At 44.3% G+C, this 27,302-nt stretch overlaps 1 protein-coding gene across 4 annotated transcripts in view; it reads left to right on the top strand.

Moving 5' to 3' along the window:
- The window catches only part of ARNT2 (aryl hydrocarbon receptor nuclear translocator 2), a 122,670-nt gene that overhangs the window by 44,554 nt on the left and 50,814 nt on the right, over positions 1-27,302 (top strand). For all 4 annotated transcript variants that reach the window (XM_088472947.1, XM_088472949.1, XM_088472946.1 and 1 more), the window contains one exon: positions 476-689. In XM_088472947.1, the coding sequence (XP_088329073.1) occupies positions 476-689 (214 nt within the window). The remainder of the gene's footprint in view (positions 1-475; positions 690-27,302) is intronic.

Below are 27,302 nucleotides of genomic sequence, written 5' to 3'. Positions count from 1 at the left end.
GTAGCTTAGTTTGTTTTAACCATCTGTGCTCAAGCATGGATATTCTTAAAACCTGGACTGTTAGGGTGTCTTGAAGACCAAGTTTGGGAAATCCTGCCAAGCCCTAAACATTTAGTATTTTTTTCCTGAATTAGACAATGTCAATGCTTTTAACCGTTTATTAATTTTGTTATGTCACTGCTCCTGGTTTGCAGGCTTCATTTGTTTTTCTTACATATATGGTACATGTGTCTAGTACAAGTAGCATATATTTTATAGCCTAATAACCTGATATAAAAAGAGGGAAGTGGGTAATAGCTGCTTTATGCTTTTACACTGTAGAATCTACATTGTGAATACATTTTATAAGGTTTTTCTTTACGTAGGATAGTGTCTTACTTGCGATTTGACTCTACTGTTATATAAAAACTACATTTTTTACTCAAATGAACAAACACTACTATGGTCCTTACTTCTCCTGTTTTCCTCTGATCAGGAGCTGAAGCATCTTATACTGGAGGCTGCTGATGGATTTCTATTTGTCGTGGCAGCAGAAACTGGGAGAGTGATCTACGTGTCAGACTCAGTCACTCCTGTATTAAACCAGTCTCAGTCAGAATGGTTTGGGAGCACGCTATATGAGCAGACGCACCCGGATGACATTGAGAAGCTCAGAGAGCAATTATGCACTTCAGAGAATTCCATGACCGGTATGTCCTATTAGTAGAATATACGTACAATGGCTGATATCATAATATTATTTACTACCAATGAAATAATGTAGTTATAAATATCCAAAAAAGAAAAAGACAAGTGCGCCCCTCAATCAGTCAATATAAACTGGTTTCAAACTGGCAGCTCCACCAGCAAAATCTGCTTTCTACTAAAAGGGGAAATCTAGAAAATATGGAAGGAGCGCTTGTTTGAATAACCACACTTATGTTTAAAACCAATTATTTAATAACACTGTTAGCATATTAAATACAATGCAAAAAAACAATAAAATATAGTGCAATATCTGCTCAAGCTCTAAACTCAATAAATTGATTCCCAATCTTTTTCCAAAAAAGAGTATGTTGGATCAGAACAGTAAATCAAGGATTCATATAACATTGGCTTGTATAGTTCCACCCGAGAAAGGGATTATTCTGATTTGTGTATTCCAATTGATCTCCCACTTATTGAAATGCCAGTTCCTATATGGGCATATTAATACAATGCCCTTTTTAGCTGCCACATATGAAGAAATAAGTGGATATGTCCTGGTTTAAACCATCTGTGCCTCTGGGATGTGTTGTTACCTCAATATTGGGCTAAGTCCTTTGACTGGGTGCCGTATGTACAAACATACACTGAAATGATTAGGGTTTGTAAGCTGCACAAGATGCTCACTGGTCTGTGTTCCACATGTGAGGGCTTGCGACTGCTCGTCAGCGGGAGCGCAGGCTTGTCACGGACCAGCCGCTCGATGAAATGTGACAGCTGGACTGTGCGGTAAACAGTACAATCCCAGGGATCCACTAGCGTGTCCGCATATTAAGCGCTGGGGCAGCCGCTCTGCAATTCTTCCTGGCCGGGCTTAAGGATGCAATAAGCGGTAAATAACTGTAGGTGGGATAATGAAAGGAGCTTTAGCAGAGTAATCTCTCCGTCCTTAGGCCCTCATTCAGAGCCGTACGCTCTGAGCAGAGCGCACGCTCTGAATGAGGGCCGGGCTCCATGAAAATGGAGCGTCCTCCTGGACGCTCGTATAGCTGTGGGTCACCACCCACAGGCTATACGAGCGTGCATTGTGATGGCCGCGATGGTCGTGACCATTGCGACCATCAAAATTGCGAGCCGGAGCCTGCGGTTGAGGTTTTCAACCGCAAGCTCCGGAGTGATTTTGGCTCTATCAGAGCCAAAATCACTCCCACTGACATCACTAGTGATGTCAGTGGGCCGGCTTCTGACGGGAGGCGTTCCCGTGGGAACGCCCCCGTCAGGGAGGCACGCCCACCAAAGGGGGCGTGCTGTCAATCAACATTGACAACACGCCCCCTTTGATCGGACACAACGAGCGAAGGACTTTCCTTCGCTCGTCGCGTCTGGCGCATGCGCACGACGGAGCTCCCTCCGTCGTGCGCATGCTCAGTCCATAACATCGACCCACTTGCGAGCGGACAGCCGCTCGCGAGTGGGTCTGAATCAGGCCCTTAGTGTGGTTATTCAAACAAGCACTCCTTCCATATTTTCTAGTTAAATATCCGCCTTATTCCCTATGGAACTCAGTGATACATTTTAGTTAAAACAAATAAGTGCCATCCAAGTTACAAAGACATGTCTGTGGTTTGGATCCAATGAAGGAATTATGGGGCCTATTCATCAACACTAAAATAATCAATTGAGTTAATTAGCTATAGAACTCGCATGGAGTTTTACCTAAGTACCGTAGGATTTCATCATTCCTCCTCCCCATAAGTATCTATTCCGAAAAGCTGTCATTTTTGCGATGACAGCTTTTCAGAAAATAGATACTTTTCCCTTTCTGCCCTAACTTACCGCAGCTGTAGTCAGTGCTGTGCATGCACTGTTACATTCACAAATGTAGCGCATATGCAGCACTGATTACAGCTGCGGTAATTCTCTGTGTTAATGAATACTAAAATAACGGTAATTAAGAAAAAATACTTGACATTTTTATTTTAGTGTTGATGAATAGGCCAATGAATCACTTATACTGATCAAATAGACACTAGTTTTCATCTGAAAAATATTTGTGCTATTTGATATTCTTACCTACATTTATCCTTACGTTTTACAATTATATCTATTGTTACTCTTATTTCAAAGTAATTAATGAAATTTAAGTGATGGAATCTAATAAGGGATATAGAGGCTCTCCATTGTGAGTGAAGACTGTTTGACCTATACAGTATTTACTTACCCTACAGAAAAATGTTTAAGGGAGAAATTGTCACAGTGTTAAATTGCATTATTCTAAACCTGGACTCTGTAGCCACGTCTATTGGCGGTCGCCTGTCTGCGACTTTATGCAAATGCTGATACAAAGTTCTTCCCTGGTGCACATCCGTGCGTAAGAATGTACAAGGACTGAGGGCCTGATTCAGAGCCGGACGCACTGACTAGAGCGCTCGCTCTGAATCAGGGCCGTCCTATTTAAATGTGGAGCGGCCTTTTGGACGCTCGCATAGCTGTGGGTTACCACCGACAGCTTATGCGAGCATCCATGATGATGGTCGCGATGGTCAAGACCATCGCGGCCATGGGGCTTGTGACGAGACCCTGCGGTAGGGTCTCGCTGCAGCAAGCCCTGGAGTGATTTTGGCTCTATCAGTGGGGCCGGACCCAGACGGTAGGTGCCTCCATCTGGCGCCTCCATCTGGCAGCCATGCCCCCGGCACGCCCACCAAAGGGGGCGTGCTGTCAGTCACCATCGACAGCACGCCCCCTTTGGTGCTGTCGCTATCCGGGTCTCATGCATGCGCACGACGGAGCTCATTGGGGTAACATCGACCCGCTTGCGAGCGTCCTGCGCTCGCGAACGGGTCTGAATGAGACCCTGAGACCCCAATTTCAGCGTCTGTACATGCTATAATACCGTCTGCTACATCTTTAGATGACACCATCGGTCGCACCATCGAATCTTGCTCAAGCCCTATGACAGGTGCAGATTTACCAGTATGGCCTCCAAAATGAGTGACTGATCGCCTGAGTGTGCAAGCACTCCTGCATCACACCCATAAGACAGCCCATCTCCGTGCCTCTGGTTAGCCACCTCCCTGTCATCGCCCAGGCACGCCCACTATTTACCATCACATATCTGATAACGTGCATCTCAATCGCAAAACAAAGCCATTGTGCATACACTATGTATAACACATGCACCATTGGAGTTTTTAGGGATTATTGCGCATGCGCAGCAGCAAAGAGTCGCTCATCTCTGCCAACATCGGCATTGCGTGCGACTCTGAATCAGACCCTTAATTTGATAATGTAATCTGCATCTGTACAAAGGTTTTTTATGGTTAGAGCAGTGAAACTGTGGAATGCTCTCCCACAGGATTCAGTACTGACAGACGCTACAGATTATTTATGTCACTGGAATGACACCTATGTGCGTTAGTGGAAATCTAAGCACACTTGCCCACATTACGGCATGACACTAACAAAAATGATTTTGCACTCCACACCAGTATTCACACTCTATAATTTACCTCCTTTATGCCTAAAGAATGTTAAGAGAGTAAGTAAGCACTAATCAAATTGCTGTAGTAACTGTATGTAATCAGTAAAGAGCCAATGCATGTGTACCACAGACAATCTCTTCAATAAAATATCCTTAGTAAGTCAAACACACCTCTAGTGAAACACTGACCAAAGTGGAGAAAATGTTGTTCCTCTGTGAATTACAGCTTCTTAAGAACAATTAAACCATGTGTTTGTGGCTTAATATTCTGATTTAGGTGCATTCAAGCTTAGATTTTTCCTTAAATGTAAATATTTTCTATAGCAATATATTTGTTTTAAGTAGAGGGGTTGAATTGGAGTGCTCACCTGAATATTTGTATGTGACATAATGGTGTAAATTCAGAGCCTGATTCAGAGCTCGTAAGCGGCCGCTCGTTCGCTCCGAGCGATGTTCGCACAACTGCGCATGCGTATGGGTCGTAATGCGCATGCGCCATCCAGTCATTGCGGTCGGTAATCGAGCGCTCGCAAAATAGCGAGTGCCTGCTAATTTGAGTGACAGGATGAGGCGTTTGTGGGTGGTAACAGGGGAAGGTGCTTGAAAACGGGGAGTGGTGATCCGAACGCAGGCGTGCCAAACGGTCAAAACGGGCGTTTTAAGGGTGTGCATAATTAACAAAGCAGCGTCATCGACCATGTCACTTGGTTGTTTCTTAGCCTGAACTGTTCGCTTGATTGCGGTGGGAAAATCCAACCACAAGCACTGCGAGCAGTTCAGACGCCTTTCGATGTACTCGATTAATCAAATAAATAGCGGAGATGACGTAGGATGCGAGCGGCCAGGGGGCGTCTTTACAAAATAGCGAGTGCATGTTTCGTTCGCTCGCTCAGACATAGAGGCGTCAACAGACCGCAAAGAGCGAGCGCTCAATTTAAATAGCCGGCCCCTTTTTCTGAATGAGCGAGCGCAAATAGCGTCCGGCTCTAAATCAGGCCCTCAGTTAGGAGTGAGTTGTGTCCTGCGAGCTGTTTTCACGGTACATTCACCCAAACTCATTTGCGTTTTCCCAGCACAGGCCTGATACAGAGGTGGACGCTAAGCACCTGCAGCTGCGAATGCTACTGCCAAATTATGCTAATGGTATAGCTGATAAGATGCTTATTGAGACACCCACCGGCTGCAGCTCTAATCCACCGTGGTCTGCACAAAGGCTCACCATCGAGCTGACATCGGCTGCACCATCGATCTTCTGAGCAACCCTAATGCTGCTCAGATTGTCTGACAGTATTTGGCTCCCTGGGTCAAAGAAACTGTGTCACCTGATGCAGTCCCTGACACCAGCATGCCCCCGATATGCCCATCGACTCGAACCCCACACCCTATCACTGTCCAGGAATGCCTATCGGAACTGCATGAATTTCCATGCAGTTCTGATCTGCGTCCGACAGTGGTAACCATTGGTACGTCTTGGACGCATGCACAGAAGTAAAACATTGGGCGGTTGCGCCCAGTGTTTTACTTACGTTCACCTCTGAATCAGGCCTAAAGTCACATTTTGTTTTGCGCACCCCCCTGAGCAGGTGAAAAGGTAGGGACAATCTTCATTTACGTAAAAATGTTGGAACACTGGGCCTGATTCAGAGCCGAATGCTCTGACCAGAGCGCTCGCTCTGAATCAGGGCCCTCCTCCATGAAAATGGAGCGGCCTCCTGGCCGCTCGCATAGCTGTGGGTGACCATGATGATGACCATGATGATGGTCGCGATGGTCTTGACCATCGCGACCATTGGGCTTGCGACGGAGACCCTGCGGTAGGGACTCGCTGCCGCAAGCCCTGGAGTGATTTTGGCTCTATCAGAGCCAAAATCACTCCCACTGACATCACTAGTGATGTCAGTGGGGCCGGCTTCAGACAGTAGGCGTTCCCATGGGAACGCCTCCGTCTGGCAGGCACGCCCACCAAAGGGGGCGTGCTGCTGTCAATCAACATCGACAGCACGCCCCCTTTGGTGCGAGACCCAGAGCGATGGAGAGCCCGTCGCTCGCTGGGTCTCGCGCATGCGCACGACGGAGCTCCCTCCGTCGTGCGCATGCGCATTTGGGTAACATCGAACCGCTTGCGAGCGTCCTGCGCTCGCGAGCGGGTCTGAATGACCCCCACAGTGCAGAACCTCTGGTACACCCCTCCCAGTGAATAATCCTGCACTTGGAGGGGTTTCAAAAGCATCATTTGGCCAATACAGACATGGCAGTTTTAGGAGAATTTCTCTATAAAGCTCAATAATGGGTATAATGATATATGACAGATATGTGGAGGTGTAAATGATATATGATGTGGAGGTGTAAATGATGTATGACAGGTATGTGGAGGTGTATGGATGGGAAAGGGGTTTTTGAACTTGTCAAAAGCAGATAATGGTGTTTTTCAAACTTTTTACAAACTTGCATAAAAATAATGAAAATCACTTTACAGGCATTTTTCTGTACCCCAGATATACTGTAAAGACTTAAATTTGCTGAAAAACACTTGCTGGCTATCATGTTTCCACCATTAATAAAAAGTGCAAAATCAGCCATTGGACACCTGTTAAGAACCTCCAGTACATTCCTTGGGGCCACTTACAGCCTTCTTTATGGTCCTGCAATCTCATTTACCACTTTTCGGGGGTCCAGGATGAGTTCTCCACTTTTTCATGTACTTTTTCCAGGTCGCACAAGTCGGCATTTTTAATTGAATCTCACATTTATCAAGTGCGTACGTTGCCATTGATGTATGCAACATTTTTTATGCAAATTCACTTTAGCAAACGCGCATCTTATTGAATTGACCCCAATGTGTCAGGTCATGAGTGGTTGTTCTACACTACACAGCACCAGCGGCTGCTCCTACCCTCTTAGATGAGGGCTGCCGCCACCGAAAACACTGTCCTGGCTGGGTCCCGGCACCTGCGCAATCGATCTGACAGGCGGCGGGACCGGCGCATGTGCATATCACCGGCTTCCAAAGGGCTGCATCGTCTGCAGCACCAAGGATCCGGTTAGGGCTGGTGGAGAGGCAGAGAAGCAGCTTCCTACTGGAAGCCGCTCTCTGCTAATAGCAGCCCGGACTGGCACCTCCCCCTGAGACTGCTTGTGGTGTATGTGACTGGCAGGTAGCGCTTCCAGTGGGAAGCCTCTGCCAGTCAAAGTGTAGCCAGTGCAGTCACGGACTGTACTGACTACACTGAGATGGGGGATTTTACTGGGGGGGCTGCAGTCCTGCGGCCCCTAGGCAAAATCCGCCACTGCACAGCACTGTAATAGGATGTCTATTTTTGGGCAGAAAATTACACAAGGGAAAAAGGTTTTATTTGTATTATTTCCTGTTTCCTCTGGTTCTCTCTCTTGGGGGCTTATTTATCACTCAATATTTGCGGCATATCCCTCAAACACCTGCAAATATTTGGTATCGCCCCAATTTATGATAGAGAGAGATCTCTGATATCTGCCGTGGTTACTCTATTCCCAGCAGCAGCTGTAGCCCGCACTGGTTACTATGGGGACTGAGAAGCCTGAAGATTTCACATAGCCCAGTTACAGTCATTCTTTATAGGTCAGTCCACCTTGTTAGGAATTGTTCCACAGGTATGTATATCCTTGCCCTGAAACAACAGGTGTGTCTCCCATATATGCAACACGTGCAAAAACAATGGGGGGGCACAAGAACAGAAAGAAAAGATAGTGCAAAACCTTAAGATAAAAGGTAAATTTTAATGATACATCACACTTACAAGATCAAGGAGTAAACACAGCATGTAACACAAGTCTTTTGTGGCAAAGCAGCACCTCTTTGGATCCCCCAGATGGAAATAAGGGCTGGAAATGCTGATACAGGTCCGGACTGTGTCTCCCCAGTTACCAATGGTGACATGCAGTGATAACCAAAAATATGGAAATGCTGATACAGGTCCGGACTGTGTCTCCCCAGTTACCAATGGTGACATGCAGTTGTAACCACAAATACCACGGAAAGCATATAGCCATCGAGTTTCTGACCTTAATAGGTCCTTCATCAGAAGATGCTTCACATACCTGTGGAACAATTCCTAACAAGGTGGACTGGCCTATAAAGAAGGACTGTAACTGGACTATATGTAATGTGAACTTATTTCATGTGTGGTGTTTGTTCACAATTGTTTGGTTCTTTTAGTGTATTCATTTACCTATCTGACCATTGGTTTACATGGGGAAATAGGAAGTGCAGAATTTACTGCACTTTGGGTTGTGGATGTACATCCCTTTGTGTAATTTCTGGCAGCATATACTATTTCTTTACAGCGCACTGTTTATTAGCATCTTTATTTCTTATAAGCCTGAAGATTTACCAAGCTCTGGATGCCCTGCGGCGTTCCCGATATAGAAGTGACCACTAATTCCATTATTTCACTTCTAACACATTTGGCTTCCTTCCTTTATGATACATTCAAATGAATATTAACTTCTTATTGCCGTGAATAGCATCTATAAGACATAACAATTATCGGGTCTAAAACCCGATAATTGATACATATGCCTTGTTCTTTATCATTATTCTGCTTGTAGATATTATTTTTCTGCAGTAAGTAGTAGCACTGGATAGACTACCGCAAGGCAACAGTTTATCTGTCTTTAAATATCCCTTAATTCAGTGACATTTCTTTTTCCAATGAGTGGAGCGGACAAACTCATTAAGAGATTTATGGAGCAAATTGCTAGCATGATATATAGTGTTTCAGATACTTTGTTTAAGATGTTTATTCATAATTGCAGGGCTATTTAGTATTATTCTGTCTATGAAATAGGATACTTGCTTCTGTTCTATTATGTGTTGTGTTTGCAGACTCCAAGGACAGGACCAAGCACCTGTAGGCATTTTACACAGCACGTATATAGGCAAGAGCATTAATCTATGGGCATGGCTGAGTATGTTCTACGGCACAGTCTCCACACAGCTTGCTCCGAAAAGCCCCACAGTGCTCCGCAGGGCTCTGGCAACAGAGAGTTCCTGACAGTTCACAACAGTCTAGGTTTAAGGTTTCACGCTTTCTTCCTGCAGTTTGTTATGGCAGATGTTTTGCTGGATCTAGTTCTGCTGCTCTTTAGAGTAAAATATTTATTCGCCCTGCCTTGTTTTGCCTCTCTATTTGATGGTACTTGAAAAATGTTTAAAGTTCAGCAACTTTTCCCTGGCTCTGTTTTATTTTAGTTGTAATATTTCCGAGTGCTGAAATAGAAAAAGAAGGTCCCTCAAACGTTTATTTTTCTTTCTTAACTTGTTGCAGAAAAATTCCTCAGCTTTCCCGAAAGGGCTGGGCGAAATTCCTTATCAGCTGGATGTTCTGTCAGTGCAGTCGTATTTCTCTATATGCCTGGCGTCTCTTTCTTCTTCTACAATCGTCTCCATCTCCGTATATGAATCTCATATGTAACAATCCGCTCTTCTCCCTGTCCTCCTTATAGATACCCTACATCATTACTTTTGTGCCTTGTGGTTCTGGTTGATAATCATATCTAGATCATCTTTGAACTGAATTCCAGTTCTATTTATACACGTAGGGCCAAATTTACTAAGCGGTGGCTTCTAAATTTGCAAGCCACCGATTTACTAAGGCCAAAACCACTGCAAAACCGCAGAGAGCACACTTCAGAATAGAATAGAATTGAATATGAAAGCACCATCAATATTTTAGACAATGGAAATGATAGAATAGAAACCCCTAATTTATCAAGTGGGGTTTTGAAATCCGCTGACAAACCTGCCCAAACAACAGACCTGCCTGTGGCAGACAAGTTTAGGTAACAAACTGCACAGATCACTGTGATCTGGGCAGGCTTCAAAAGGATAGATATAGTTCAATATTGTTAAAAAATGTGTGGTGTCTTCTCTCCCCCCAAATCATACTTGCCTACTTTTGAATAAGCATTTCAGGGAGATTGTGAAAGCAACACCTATGTGCGCAGTGGTAAAGTGGATATGTACTGCTACATCTGAGAGGCGTGCCATAAAACTGACTTACATCCAACTGTAAATGAGCCCCAAAGCAGTTAGTCAGATCTACTTGTTGATGAAAACACACTGATACTTTTCAGGAAATGCATGTAGCCATAGGGATCATTGTGCCTTTTAACTAATGCAGGGAAATGATACTAATGATCCCATCTGAATGTATATATCTCTGTTTTTTTTAATATAACAACTTCATAATGGGAGTTTGGTGCAATCAGGGAGATTGCTGCTATTTCAGGGAGTCTCCCTGACAATGAGGGAGAGTTGGCAAGTATGCCCTAAATCAATATCCAGCCTTGGGCGGTTGGTGCAGGGATAATGGTGATAGAATAGTTAATTATATTGTTCTTTGCAGGCAACCTATAAGTCCCAGCAAGCCTGCCCCTGCATGATGGTACCTGTAAAATCCGCTGTTTAGTAATTTTGCCCTTAGACTCTTGGGGATATAATTATCAAAGTTCGTTTTTACTTTAGTTTTGATGTTCGATTTAGCTCACCTCAAATCGAATTAAATCGAAAGTACAAATCCCACATTTACTAAAATTCGATTTTAGAAGCCCTTTCTAAATCTGATTCGATTTGGTTAGATTTTGAACAGTGATTTGATGTTTGCTTTTGCATGTTCATGTGCAAATCGAACACCAAATCCCACTTCAAAATGAACTTCAAAGCCCCAAATGAATAGAACTGCTTCATGCTTTCATTTCCAGCATGATCAGTTCGTTTTGACACAGATCCATGCATACATCAGTGAGACGCATGCATGTATCTTATTGTAAAATGCTTGTTAAGTTTTATTTCTTTTTTTTAAATGATGTGGGGTCCCTCCCTAAGTACACAACCAGCCCCGGACTTTTCACAGCCAGTCCTGGTTGTGTAAGTACAGGGAAAAAATTGCGTAGGCTTCCCCTGTACTTAGCACAACCAGCACCAGGCTCTGATCTGGTTCTGAAATTACAGGGGGAAAAATGCGTAGGATTCCCCTGTAATTTCCACGACCACCACCGGACCCTTTCTAGCAGGGGAGGAGGGGGTAATGTCACAGCCAGGGAAACCCTATCACCGGGTTCCCCAGCCAAAACATTACTCCTCACCACTAGTCAGCACAGGCCAGTGATCCCTGGGGAGTTGGAGACCCCCCCAATAAAGGGGTTCCCCTCTCCAGAGCACCCCTGGCCTAGGCTGATAGCCCGGGGCTATCCCCGCCACCCCTGGGTGGTGGGTTGCGGGTTGATAGTGTAAGTGTAGTGTAAAAAGATAAGTGTAAACATTGTCTCTCTTAGCCAATGAACGCTCAGACACGGCCCTACAAAGAGAAAAGCCGCGCCTGAGCTCTTCATTCGGGAGCTAACAACCATCGTGGTTGTTACCTGTTGCGTGGCTCCGGTTTTCGCATTTTTTTATTTTACGAAGACCTAGGATGCCTACAGGGAGAAGTGGACCGGTCCAGGTAATGTAGGTGAGTATGTGTGAGTGTGTATGTATGAATTTAAACTATATTATCACAGTGTGTGTGTGCATTCTGTTTGTTTAAACATTTCTTTGCAAGTGAACTACAGGTACCAGCGGGCCCTTAATGCCCCACATGCTGGTACTTGTGGTTCTCCAAGTACTAGCATGCGGGGGAGGCTTGCTGGGACCTGTAGTTCTACTCGTAAAGACAATGTTTATTTTTTTTACACTACTCTTACACTCAACCCGCCACCCAGTGCCCACGGGTGGTGGGGATAGCCCCAGGCTATCAGCCTAGGCCTGGGGTGCCCTGGAGAGGGGGACCCATTTATTGGGGGGGTCACCAACTCCCCAGGGATCCCTGGCCTGGGCTGACTAGGGGTAATGTTTTGGCTGGGGAAACTGTTGATAGGGTTTCCCTGGCTGTGACATTACCCCCCGCTAGAAAGGGTCCGGTTCTGGTTGTGGAAATTACAGGGGAACCCTACGCATTTTTCCCCTGTAATTTCAGAACCAGGGCCAGATTCTGGTTGTGCTAAGTACAGGGGAACCCTACGCAATTTTTTCCCTGTACTTACACAACCAGGATTGGCTATGAAAAGTCCGGGACTGGTTGTGTATTTAGGGGGGGACCCCACATCATTAAAAAAAAAAAATAACACTTAAGAAGCATTTTACACTAAGATGTATGCATGCATCTCACTGATGTATGCATGCATCTGTGTAAATCTGACCTGCTTATGCTAAAATCGAAAGCATAAAGCAGGTCTATTCATTTGGGGATTTGAAGTTCGATTTTGTGTTCGATTTCAAATCGAATAATAGTAAATAAGGGATTTGTGTGTTGGTCTATGTAAAAGTACCGATGTTTTACCGATGTTCAATTTTGAGTGGGATTTGAGTTAAATTCGGTTTTATGGTAGACATTACATACTATTTTGCCTTTAGTAAGTCTCCTAATGCAAAATCGAATGAAAATTTAATGTGAAATCACACTAAAATCAAAATCGAACCTTGTAAATATACCCCTTGGGGCTCTATTTACTACAATCCGCATTGGTAATGCAGATTGTAGTGTGATATTACCGAGTGAATTCGCATTGCGAATTCAGGCAATATCACAGGGATTTACTACAAAACCCTTGCAGGGACAGAGCTTGCGATAAAGCTTTGTCCCTGCTAATCCCCTTCGGAGCCTTATCACGGTATTTTCGCAAAAAATACCGTGATTAAGTGCCCGTGCATGCGCCGACCGGTCGCCGCTGCTACCCCCCCTCCGGCGCTAAGCCCCGCCCCAAGTGCTAAGCCCCGCCCCCGCGATTGCGGAACCCCCCGCGACCCCCCTCTCTCTTACTTACGCTTACCTGCATGCTGCAGGCCTCCGGTGATGGTCTCCATTCCTCCGGTCAGATGATCTCCCATACTGCACTGCTGCCCGATCACCTGATGACCGGGCAGCAGTGCACTGTGGGAGACCAGCTGACAGGAGGGGAGTCATCACCGGAGGCCCGATCACTGGTCCCTGGAGTCAGGTAAGTACATTTTTTTTACTATTTTTTTTTTCTTTTTTTTTACAGTAATCAGCTTGCGGTCTGTTTAGACCACACAGCTGATTACAGGGACCGACTCCCGGCTCTGCTCTCCCTGTTAGAGCAGGGCAGGAGGCCGGTAACCGGGGGAGACCCTGGATAACGCCACCTCCAGGTGGCGTTATTATCACAGGGCTTTCCCCGGTATTTTTTTCACATTTATTTTTAGTAGCTATGGTCAGATCACATTTCCCATTACAGTTATGGGAAATGCGATCTGCTTTACTAAAAATAAGTGATACTTAGGGGTTGGAGTAGAATTTTACGAATTCTACTCCAATTGCCCTGTAATAACTATAGGTGATACTAAAATAATGTGAAATGGTGTGAAAACACCCTTTTTCACATTATTTTAGTAAAAATAATGTTGATAAATAGAGCCCTTGGTCTTGATTTTTTTATTTACTTTCTCTTGTTTATACCTCCTCCAGGGGGGGGCATTTCAAGTTTGGCTGTTTTCCTGCCGTACATCACTGCAGTTTTTGTCTATGGACACATTTGCCCATTATGGTAGCCACCTTATTGCCGATTTTCCATTGCACCTCTATACCTACGAGGCAAAACCGCCCATGTAGGGGGTCCCACAATGTTTTTTTTTGGAACACGATGTAGGGCATAACACCCCTATGTGTCTTGTATTCAGGCTCTCATTTTCTGTGACACTTTTGGTTTATATTGAGTGCTTTCAGTATTTACTTCTCTTTTATATGAGACTCTTTTGTGTTCTCTCTGTGTATTTTTTGGTATCTTCATTCTTTTCCTCTGTCTGTCACACTGGTGTCTATTGTGTGCTCTCTGTAGTTATCTCTTCCCTTTTGCTCTCTCTGTGGTGGTCTTTATGTCACTATTCATATCTATCTGCATTTCTCTCTCCTGCTCTAAGTGACACTCATGTTGTAGTTCTGCTGTGCTTTATGTGACACTCATGTTCTAGTTCTGCTGTGCTCTGTGTGACACTCATGTTCTAGTTCTGCTGTGCTCTATGACACTCATGTTCTAGTTCTGCTGTGCTCTGTGTGACACTCATGTTCTAGTTCTGCTGTGCTCTGTGTGACACTCATGTTCTACTTCTGCTGTGCTTTATGTGACACTCATGTTCTAGTTCTGCTGTGCTCTGTGTGACACTCATGTTCAAGTTCTGCTGTGCTCTATGACACTCATGTTCTAGTTCTGCTGTGCTCTGTGTGACACTCATGTTTTAGTTCTGCTGTGCTCTGTGTGACACTCATATTCTAATTCTGCTGTGCTCCATGACACTTATGTTGTAGTTCTGCTGTGCTCTGTGTCACCCTCATGTTCTAGTTCTGCTGTGCTCTGTGTGACACTCATATTCTAGTTCTGCTGTGCTCTATGACACTCATGTTCTAGTTCTGCTGTGCTCTGTGTGATACTCATGTTCTACTTCTGCTGTGCTGTATGATACTCTTGTTCTAGTTCTGCTGTGCTCTGTGTGACACTCAGTTCTAGTTCTGCTGTGCTCTGTTTGACACTCTTGTTCTAGTTCTGCTGTGCTCTGTGTGACACTCTTGTTCTAGTTCTGCTGTGCTCTGTGTGACACTCTTGTTCTAGTTCTGCTGTGCTCTCTGTGACACTCTTGTTCTAGTTCTGCTGTGCTCTGTGTGACACTCTTGTTCTAGTTCTGCTGTGCTCTGTGTGATACTCTTGTTCTAGTTCTGCTGTACTCTGTGTGACACATGTTCTAGTTCTGCTGTGCTCTGTGTGACTCTAGTTATCTCTTTCTGTTTTCTGAAGTTCTCTCCTTTGCTGTCTGAGGGCCTGATTCAGCATGGATCGATATTCTGCTTATACGCACGCAATGCAGTTGCTAATATCAGCGGTGATATGTAAATAATTGTATTCGCATTGCAAACGCTTCCTAACATAAGGGCGCCCACTTCCCCTTACTCACATCTGTATACTTGGGTAACATAGCAAAACAATCAGTAACATTGAATAACATCAGACCCATGCGCACAGTTAAGGCAGGTCAGACCTAACGATACTGGATCAGAACCTCTATACACACCTTCCTATACCTTCTAATGTCCTGCCTATACCTTCTAAAGATGACGCTAATTTGCGTACCCAGTCACACCATAAATAAAGACTTAGACGTGGAATCTGTGGTTCCAAAGCACAAGTGATATTCAGGTAAAAGTTCAGACAGTTACACGCAATTGATCAAGGCGCAAAAGGAAATTATACAGACCGCAAGTACAGTATACATACGCAGGCGCTTCCGGACCCAGAGATAGGCATCAGCAAGAGACCCCTCGTCATTCAGCATTCAGTACGAAGACTCAGAACCAGCGTTCGTGCACTCATATTTATACCCCCCCAGAATATACAGGACAATAGGGAAGTCTGTTGCTGATATCATTGGTTCTCAGGGGTGAAGCATCTGTTACAGCACATTTAACAGGCTGGTTCAAACAGACTCTCCCTGCCTCTAACAGCTGGGGGTCTTCCTCTTCACGCCTCCTGTATCATCCTAACAGTTGTTTCTAAAATATACATTTTGTTGCTTGTAGGCTCTGTGATCCATAACTCGGGAATGCATGATGCGATCTCCCCACCGATAACACCGGAATACTGTGAAAAGAGTACGCATCAGTACAACTCCAAACACGACTGGTTTAGCATGTACAATACCTTAGTTATCAAATATCTTTATTTCTCAGCATTTAAACTAACTGAACCTACTTAAATCATACACTTTAAAGCTTATTGAACCTTATGTGTGAATATGTAATGTGTGGGTATTCAGGGTTTGAAATAAGAACGCTAGTTAACTTGGGGCAGTTGCGTGCGCATAAAGCTAATAAAACAGCGGTTTCATGCAAAGTCCTATGCATTCGCTAATTTGCGACTAGTTAACAGCGCAATTGTGTGTATTAATGTGTGTATGAGAAATGGTGAAAGATGCAAACGCATGGTGCTATTAATATTATTGCCACATGTACTAAAATGTGAGTTTATCTAAAATGGCGCTTAGGCGGCCATTCGCAAAATGGCGTCTTGCGATCTCATTTTCAAGATGGCGTCTTGCGGCCAGTCGCAAGATGGCGTCGCCGCGATTAAATTTCAACCTGAACTTGTCTTAGCCAATTATTCAGCTTCGACAGTCCACCCTTTGATAGCAAACAACATGCTATCACAATCTGCTATTAGAATTTAATTTAGGCTTACATTTACATATTATTTGGTGTTATTATGGTATGGCACAAGGTGGTTCTTTATCCATCAATAATGTGTCTCTGGGTGGGGACATAAAACTACTATTATACGCACACCGTGCATCTTGGAAGATCATGTGAAAGGTGCGGGAATGCACCAGTCTTATAATAGCAGTCTTGAACGGGAATTGAGACTTTACATCATCTGAGGTGTTCTATGAATAACATTTCAATAATACATTCTATGCATGTCTAAATATAATACATCAAACAATTGTATTTCCTAGTTCAGGGTTGTAATGCAGTTCTATATTTACCTCAGTATACATATTGTCATTACAGACCACCATCATAGTTTCATTCTTTCGTTTCACTCTGTTTTTACATTTTCCACACTTCAACACAATAGGAACACACCGGACGCATATGCCAATTATTATGATGACAATCAGTATAAGGATTAAGAATTTGCCTATGCTAGCGATCACTTCCTGGACCCATTCCCCTAGACCTGAGAACCATTTCACTGGGTTCAGCCATGACACCCATCCTTCTATCTTTTCCCCTACTTCAGCCACTGAAGCGTTATGGTTCTTGCGAAATTCCCACTTTAGCTGCAGAATTTCATCCATCTTCCGGTCTATCACCTCCTTAGGGTCGCTGGTATCATTGGTGACATAGGTGCAACATTTTACTCCAAATTGGGTGGCCAAGGTTACGCAATACCCTCCAGTAACAGCAGTTAAATTATTCAACACTAGCCTGTGTTGCACCAGTTCTTTCTTGTACGCTTGCAATTCTCTCCCTGTATACCTGAATGTGTCATCGTACATCTCGGTGATATTATCTTAATTTAGCAAGTTCCTGGATATATCTAAAATTTAATGTACCCCGAGCGATCCTGGTGGGGTCCAATGCGACCAGAACTTGAAAGCCAGTTGTCTCACTGATTAACTGAGTGGCTTTATGTATATCACCAGGTACCAAATTTCTTTTGCCTCTGTGTTCATATTGTGTGTGAAGATATAGTGAAGGTGTGTTTTTATGTATACCCAGCATTTCAACATGTGTGAGGGTCATAACTTCTGGGACTACTTTTCCCAGGTAACACAAACCTTCGGAACTCAGGGAGAGCCATTTATACGCTTTTCTTCCACAGATGAAATATACATTATCAGGGAGAACATAAGGAATGGTATGCATCATTATCATTAAGCACATTTCCCTTGCAAACAATCCTATTTCTGGTTCTTCCATCTGGTACATGCAAGTTTCTGGCTCTATTATTTTAGCACAATAACCATTTGGCACCTTACCAATAATTTCTTTGGTGGAACTCAATGTATACCGATACCTAAAATGTTTCCCACCAGACTTAATGGAGCGCAATAGATCATGGTTTATGGACTCATTATCAGCTCTTTGTGAGAAGGTCATCGTCTAATTATTCCCCGTCACTTCCCAACTCCCGGGTTTATTGGGGTTGGTTATGTTTAAACACAAAAGTGATCTATCTACTTGGAATTGATAGAGTTTGAAATGAGGTGGTTTGGATGAGAGGAATTTTCCATCCAATGTTTTCCCTTTTTGTAATTCAAAAATTTCCGTGATATTCAGCGGAAATGGCACCAACCCTACGTTATGCTGTCCCTGGGGCACATGTGAATACACCCAGCAATCAGTTTGATTTAACACTTTGCCTACCATGCTATGATAATCCTCTAGAGGATACCCACCCCAGTACAGATTATATTTAGGTTGGCACCGTTGGATACAGTTCTCATCAACTAGGGACCCACAAAGCTCACAAATACAGGAATCTTCAGACGATAACCCTCCACACCTTCCCCGAGTATCCAGAATTACAGCTCTTTTAACAATAACAGTACTAAGAATTTAAAGACACTCCCCTGATTGGCATTGCACTCCTCCTGATTCCACTCCATCAGCACTGCCATATCAGCTCCCGTTTCCTCAATCGGTGCCCCATCACAGACACTGGATATCCCCGGACTGACCAGGATGGTGAACACTCTAAAAGAGAATATGAAAATGAACACAGCAGGCCCGTCCATTGTCACAACAAGACCTGCAAATTTCTCTCAGTTCAGGTATCTTACTACGACCTTTTCAATCCTCCCGGAGCAAGCTCGCGAGCGACAGATCCATGCTATCAGCTTTGTCTCCGACTTGTTTCTCCACCGGTTGATTGACCTTTTTGCAGTGAGTGGAATGGACCCAGGTATCTCTCTCGGCCACCTTCAAAGATGTAGTACTCGTCAGCAGCACCTGGTACGGACCTTCCCACCGATCAGTCAAACAACCTGAACGCAAGAAATTTCTGATCATTACATATTCTCCTGGTTCAGCATCATGACAGTTCGTTTCAGGCATATCATTAGACAACAATTTCAGTTTCTGCTGCTGTTGTTTTAACTGCTTACTCATTGATATAAGATACTTCACAGTTTCCTCATTGTTACCCTTTAGATCTTCCTGTGGACTTATAATCAAATTAAGTTGTCTACCGAACAATATTTCAAATGGGGACAGATTCAGAGGAGGTCTAGGAGTGGTCCTTATGCTATGTAGGACCAAAGGTAAAGCTTCTGGCCATCCTAGTCCAGTCTCTGCCATGATTTTACTTAGCTTATTTTTAATAGTCCCGTTCATCCTCTCTACCTTGGCACTGGCTTGCGGTCGGTAGGGGGTGTGAAGTCGGCTATTAATACCCATCAGCTTACACATATTTTGAAAAACATCACCTGTGAAATGGGTACCCCTATCACTCCCGATGATTCTAGGGATACCGTACCTGCATACAAATTCCTGAACTATTTTCTTGGCAGTAAACGCAGCAGTATTAGTGGCCGCTGGGTAGGCCTCAACCCAGTTAGAAAATACGTCTGTGCACACTAATACATACTTAAGGTTCCTGCAGGGTGGTAATTGGTTGAAATCAGTTTGTATCACCTGGAAAGGTCCATCAGTCGGTGGAATGTGGGACGGTTCGGTAGGGATCGCTTTCCCTATGTTCTTTCTCAAACAGGTCAGACAGGACATTGCTATCTTCTCTGCTTGTGAAGAAAAACCTGGTGCGCACCAGTATGCCCTCACCATCTTGCACATACCCTGTTTACCCAGATGAGTCAGACCGTGTGCTGCCTCAGCCAGGCTGGGGTAATATACCTTGGGGGCTACTGGCTTACCATGTCCGTTCCTCCAGAGCCCAGAGGACCCTTGCCCACACCCCTTGGACTTCCAAATGGATTTTTCCTGAATTGAACACAAATTTTGCATCTCAATTAATTTCAGCATATCAATAGTTTGAAATGACATAATTGTTTCAGTTGGAAGAAACATTTTTAACCCTGCTGCCCATTTTGCAGCTTCATCAGCTCTGTTGTTGCCCAGTAACACCGGGTCATCCTCTCATGTGTGGGCTTTGCATTTAATTACTGCCACTGCTTTGGGCAGTTGGATTGCTTCTAAAAGATGTTTTATGTGTCGGGAATGTGCAACTGGTGTGCCTGCTGCTGTCATAAACTTTCTCAGATGCCATAGAGCCCCAAAATCGTGCACCACCCCGAACGCGTACCTCGAGTCAGTGTACATGTTAGCAGATTTGCCTGCTGCCAGTTCACATGCTCTAGTCAGTGCTACTAACTCTGCCACCTGGGCTGAATGAGGAGGACCAAGAGGTTTAGCTTCTATGGTGTCTGTGTCATTTACAACAGCATAACCTGTACATAATTCACCTGTGTCTGTTTGTCTATGACAACTCCCAACTGTATAAAAAGTTACATCCACGTTCTCTAAAGGTGTGTCATGTATGTCAGGTCTAGCAGTAAAGGTCTGATTCAGATATGTCATACAATCATGTGTATCATTATGTCTGCCGAACACACCTCCCGCCAGCAACTCCTCTCCTTCCACCCTTTGTACATCATGTTGTACATATGGTAGGTATGTTGCTGGATTCAGCGTACTGCAACGTTTAACAGTAATTGCAGGAGCGATTAGAGCTAGTTCCCATTTGGTGAACTTAGCCGAGGAGACGTGTCTGGTTTGAGCTGAGTTCAACAGAGTAGATACAGCATGGGGAGTGTAGACAATCATATTATGGCCCAATACTACGTCCTCACTTTTACTCACCAATAAAGCGGTAGCTGCTACACTTCTCAAACAGGTGGGGAGTAATCTTGCTACCGTGTCCAATTGGGCACTGTAGTATGCTACGGGCCTACTGGCATCACCAATTTTTGTGTAAGGACACCTGCAGCACAACCATTGGCTTCCGTACAATACAAATCAAAAGGTTTTTCATAATCAGGTATTCCCAATGCAGGAGCTCTTGTCAGACTATCCTTAAGATTAAGGAAAGCCTGTTCTGATTCCTCTGTGTGTATGACACGATCGGGCTTTGAGGAAGAGACTAATTCCTGTAAAGGTAAGGCCAAAATAGGGCCTGGATTCTATCTGTTGTAAGGTGTCGTAACCCCTGGGTTAGGCAGTGTCCCAAATATTTTACTCTGGATTGGCACAGCTGTAGTTTGTCCTTAGCCACCTTGTGGTGGCTAAGGACACCAAACATTCAAACATGACATAAACGAGTCAGAACATAGCAATAAATCGTCCACATATTGAATTAGAACAGATCCATTGGCATTTTGAAAAGATTGTAAACAGTCGTGCAATGCCTGGGAGAAGATACTGGGGCTGTCTATGAACCCTTGGGGTAATCGTGTCCATGTGTATTGTAAACCTCTGTATGTAAATGCGAATAGATACTGACAGTCAGGATGGAGAGGCACAGAGAAGAAAGCTGAACAGAGGTCAATGACAGTGAAATGGGTTGCATTTGGTGGGATTTGCATCAAAATGACAGCTGGATTCGGCACTACGGGGAATTGGCTCTCTACTACCTTATTGACACCTCTAAGGTCTTGTACCAGCCTATAACCCCTCCCACCACTCTTCTTCACTGGAAAGATGGGACTGTTGGCTACACTAGCTGTACGAACTAAAATTCCCTGTTGCAATAATCGCTCAATTATTGGAAAAACCCCTAGTTCTACCTCCTGCTTTAGTGGGTACTGGGGAATTTTTGGAGCTTGCCTTCTGCTTTTTAAATTTACCATTACAGGGCTTACGTTTGCCATTAATCCAGTGTCCTGTCCATCTTTAGTCCAAAGGGAATCTGGAATTAGGGACAACATTTCATCTACTTGTGATGGAGTTTCATTTAAAACGGTAGAGTGATACATTATACTTTGAGGAGTGTCTAACATATCCCGCACCTCGTATACCATTCTCTCTGGGATATCTAAAAATACACCATCAGGGGTGCAATATATAACACATCCCATTTTACATAACAAGTCTCTGCCCAGTAGGTTAGTAGGAGCCGCAGCAGCCAGGAGAAAAGAATGCCTGGTATGCGACGGCCCAATAGTAACCTCTGTGGACTTTGTTAAAGGATAATGTTCCACTTTACCTGTTACACCCATTGTTGGTACTGTCTCGGTCACCTGCAAATTAACGGGAGATTTTATCACCGACCTGGTCGCCCCTGTGTCTACAAGAAAAGGATATTCAGTACCAGCTACATCAACCATCATGACCGGTTCTTCCCTAGTACTTCCCGTTAACCTGACCATCTGTAGACTACAGGTATGACCTGACCCCTAGTGTTGGCTACCATTCTCCAATAAAGCATTTATGGCTACAATTGGAGCTGGTGCCTGCTGAACATTTGCTGGCCTCTGTGCATATCCCTTATGGGGATATCTAGGTCTTCCCTGATGTGAGATCCCTACTCCTTTTACTGTACAGTTTCTACTTAAGTGTCCTGTTTGTTTATAGTTAAAACATGTTCGTGTTTCGGGTGAAGACATGTGGTGTTGTGAGGTTTGCGCAGAGGGTAAGGGTGGTGGATATGGGTAAGGATAGGGAGGGTAAGGGTATTGTGGGGGATAAGAGGTTGGTGGATAGCCTGGGACCTGTGGTTGCATCGGGCTAGTTGGATAGAGTTGTGTTTGTTGTTGAGTGGGGTTATTGAGAGCACATACTTGTTCAGAAGTGAGTGTGTGTGCAGGTGCAAGTGTGTCTGTTGGCTGTGATGTTACCGTCATTCCCTCCAGAGCTTGTATACTGACAGCCATTAGTTTCTCGCTCTGGGCTTCTCTCTTTTTGGAGATGTTCTTATCATGTTCAATGGCGGTTTCTATGAGGGTATCTATTGTAAGTCCCCGCCAGCCAGGCTGTGAGGTCTGAACCCGAGTTTTTAAACTCTCTTTCAGACCATCCACAAGTACCGTAACTATCATCCCCCTGTGGTGAGTGCTATCTTTAATATCCTCTATCCCTGTGTACTGGGTGATAGCCTGCAGAGCCCGATCGCAGTAATCTTCTGCAGTCTCACTCTCTTTCTGCTTAATGGTGAAAATTTTGTTCCAGTTAACTACTACTGGAAAATATATACCCAATTGAGTTACAATGCGGGAAATGTTACCTTGGTTTACTTGGTCTGTTAAGGGAACGTCATCATCCAATACACAATCCGTGATAAATTTTGTCACGTCAGTATTGCGTGGCAGACAGGCCCTTAACACCACACGCCAATATTTATTAGTGGGTTCATGTGAACTACCCAAATTTCTCAAAAATCTTTGACATTTGGCTAATTCCTTTTTGGGATCGGGGAAATCATTTATGATGGAATTTAGTTCTGCTCTTGTCCAAGGACAATGCATTACTACTTCCCTCGTGGGCACTATACCGTTCGCGTCTGCATTTCCATTTGGAACAGTTATTGTCCGAATGGGATGCAGACTGGTAGCGCTGCTACCTTTGACCTGATTACCTGGCTGGGGGTTTAGTCTGCTGCTGCTACCTATGGTATGAACAACTTCCTCTACGGGTGCAGAGGGCATTAACACTTCCCTTGCTGTTACCGATGGAGATGGCGGCATCACTCGTGATTGTGATGATGCAGCATCTATCATCTGCACAGCATGGGAAATGGCAGACATTACAATAGGCTCATCATCCGCATCATGAACATTTTCTTTATAATTGCCTAAGAGAGGGTACAAGTTGCTTGTTACATTTTTATGGGTATTTTTGGTTACTGTACTTGCACCTCCATCCAGATAAGGTGGGGGAGGTGAGCGTGAACTGCTGGCAATACTCTCCACGATGCTACCTTGTTGCATGTGCGCGCCATTTGCGGCTCACCCGTATTGCAATTTAGCGTCGCGGATGTATTTTCTGACAATGTGCTCGCGATGCTAGTTTGCGTCGTTTGCACATTGTTAAGCCACGCATCCCCTTCATGCTGCCACAGTTTTAAACATTCAAAATATTTAACCCTTTTCTCTCGGGAGCGCATCAAACTGATGTTATCCCGGACATTGTCTAACACATTTTTATCAAAACTACCAATTCTGGGAAACGGTCTAACACTCTTCCTCGTCATATTAAATCATAAATCACAATACCTTATTGCATAAGTACCGTACTTGGTATGCATGATACGACGGGCCGATCCGATCGGCGCCTCCATTAGCAGCACATCATGGCCTAACATCTCTACTGTTTGCGTGGCTCCCATTCTGAGACAACTCCTACATTTTTCAATAAAGATTTAAGCCGGTGAAAGACAATCAAGACACTTTCACTTACCTGTGGACGATTTAAGTCGGCGGCGCCCACACACCTTGATAAGATTTAGTAAGGCAACTTCCACACCTGGATTAGATTTGAAAAAGGCAACTTCCACACCCGGATCAGATGAGAGTTTATATGTCGGCTACTCTCACGCACCTCTCTACAACAAAGACAACATGTACACCTGCTACTGTGTATAGAACGGTAAAGCTGCTTACCGAGCGGCTAGGCTAACCCTTGCACCTAGCCCTTAAGGATCATACGATACCCTTAACTTTGTTCAACAAGTATTCACTGTTACACACTTTTTTCCTGTGCAGAAAAATACACGTTAACCCAGATATTGGTAATAGAAAAAAATGTAAACTTCAATGGCTTTGTTCAAACACGTGGCAGCACGGCCGGAAGTCCGTATACGCTATTGTGCGACCAGTCGCATACACAATAATGCGACTACCACACAACCGTATAATGGCTTTTTAACTGCGTACACAAAAGTGCGTCTTTTTTTCTATGCGCAAACCTGCGACTTAGTCGCGTACTCAGTACTGCGACACCCCTTTAAACGTAAGGTTCTATCAACAGAGGAAAACAAACTTTTTCCTCTCTTGTCCCTGGATTCTAGTCAGCTCCCTTGATTCACACGGCGACAGATAGCAATCTTTCAGCACAAAGCGGTTGCAGGCAAACCCTACATGTGGCCACTCCACCCTTTGCTGAAATATCGTTGACCGTATGTACCGTGTGTGCAGGTAAGTGACTTCACTACGAGCCCCCAACTAACGATACTGGATCAGAACCTCTATACACACCTTCCTATACCCTCTATTGTCCTGCCTATACCTTCTAAGGATGACGCTAATTTGCGTACGCAGTCACACCATAAATAAAGACTTAGACGTGGAATCTGTGGTTCCAAAGCACAAGTGATATTCAGGTAAAAGTTCAGACAGTTACACGCAATTGATCAAGACACAATTTAGGCGCAAATGGAAATTATACAGACCGCAAGTACAGTATACATACGCAGGCGCTTCCGGACCCAGAGATAGGCATCAGCTAGAGACCCCTCGTCATTCAGCATTCAGTACGAAGACTCAGAACCAGTGTTCGTGCACTCATATTTATACCCCCCCAGAATATACAGGACAATAGGGAAGTCTGTTGCTGATATCATTGGTTCTCAGGGGTGAAGCATCTGTTACAGCACATTTAACAGGCTGGTTCAAACAGACTCTCCCTGCCTCTAACAGCTGGGGGTCTTCCTCTTCACGCCTCCTGTATCATCCTAACAGTTGTTTCTAAAATATACATTTTGTTGCTTGTAGGCTCTGCGATCCATAACTCAGGAATGCATGATGCGATCTCCCCACCGATAACACCGGAATACTGTGAAAAGAGTACGCATCAGTACAACTCCAAACACGACTGGTTTAGCATGTATAATACCTTAGTTATTAAATATCTTTATTTCTCAGCATTTAAACTAACTGAACCTACTTAAATCATACACTTTAAAGCTTATTGAACCTTATGTGTGAATATGTAATGTGTGGGTATTCAGGGTTTGAAATAAGGACGCTAGTTAACTTGGGGCAGTTGCGTGCGCATAAAGTTAATAAAACAGCGGTTTCATACAAAGTCCTATGCATTCGCTAATTTGCGACTAGTTAACAGCGCAATTGTGTGTATTAATGTGTGTATGAGAAATGGTGAAAGATGCAAACGCATGGTGCTATTAGTATTATCGCCACATGTACTAAAATGTGAGTTTATCTAAAATGGCGCTTAGGCGGCCATTCACAAAATGGCGTCTTGCGATCTCATTTTCAAGATGGCGTCTTGCGGCCAGTCGCAAGATGGCGTCGCCGCGATTAAATTTCAACCTGAACTTGTCTTAGCCAATTATTCAGCTTCGACAGACCTCACTCTGGAAGTGCTTCTGCTCACGCTATGAGGCCTCATGGGGTCCATACGTCAGCGCCACAATTCCCTGATCCCCCGACGCTGATCTGTTTGGTGATCAAAACCGGCGATCTACAGACATCGATGATCGGAGATCCAGTGCGTATGGAGGAAATTCTGCATGTTAAAATTCCCAGATTTACAGATACTGATCATTTTTTGGTTGGATCAGCAATTCAGGGAAATCCAACATGTTGATGCCCTGACCCGGGTGTCGGGGGTTCAAGGAATTGCGCCAATCAGTCACCTATGTATGGGCCCCTTAAGTCTTTTAGTCATGCTCTCCTGGACTGGCTTCTCTGCTCTTGTTTGCGCTCTCTCTTGCTAACTGCAGTGTTACCGTTTACACTCTGATATTCTGTCTTCTTATCTGTCTTAAGGGCCCCATACACGGTGCGATATGCACCTTGCGATGCAACGGCCAATCTGACGGCCGACATATCAGGTGGTCCCCACACACGGAGCGATCCGGTGGCCGACCACCCGATATGCCGGCACCCCCATCCCCAACCTGCATAGCGCTGCATGGGATAGCTCGTCGCTCCCCCAGATCAATTGAACAAACAGAAAGATCTGGAGGAGCGATGGATGACCCCACGGGAGCGTGCAGCAGGCGATATCATGCCCACACACAGAATGATATAGCGGTGGTAGCGTTCAAAACCGTCGGATCGCCCGCTATATCGCTGCGTGTGTGGGGCCCTTTATGCTTTTTCACATTCTTGTGTTAATCTTTGTTTAATATGTATCTTTGTTGTTATTTGTAGTTGTACCTCTCTGTACTTGTATAAACATTTTTTACTTCTCCTATGCTTGTCTTTTCACCTTTTATCTACCTATATTTCATCCTTATTGTCTGCTGTTCATCCATCCCTCTCATTTCATCAAAGTATTTCTTTCTTTAGGCTTTAGGCTCTACATTGTAGTTGTCATTATGCTGCAGGACCTTTAAAGTATTAATTGTGGGAGCTGAATAACACACAGGCCTCTTGTTTCCCTGAGTTTCCTTCATGTCTGTAGTTCTAGATGGTCTCTGCCTGCTGTATTTTTACCATTTTTAACCCTTTTTCTTGTTTTGATTTATTGTGTTTTTAGTTAGTTGGTTTAGCAAATTTCCATCTCTCATACCCTCCCTCTCTTTCTCATTTCACTCATATTAATCCTTTCCCTTCTCTCTCATCTCCTGGAATAATGACATGCGTCTTGGCAGTTCCTGAGACTCTTCCTCTCAAATCCTGCTTATATCTGGCAGA

Source organism: Taudactylus pleione, unplaced genomic scaffold (genome assembly GCF_031769625.1).
Source record: "Taudactylus pleione unplaced genomic scaffold, aTauple2 ptg000129l, whole genome shotgun sequence".
NCBI lineage: Eukaryota > Metazoa > Chordata > Amphibia > Anura > Myobatrachidae > Taudactylus > Taudactylus pleione.
This window is presented reverse-complemented; position numbering and strand designations above follow the sequence as displayed.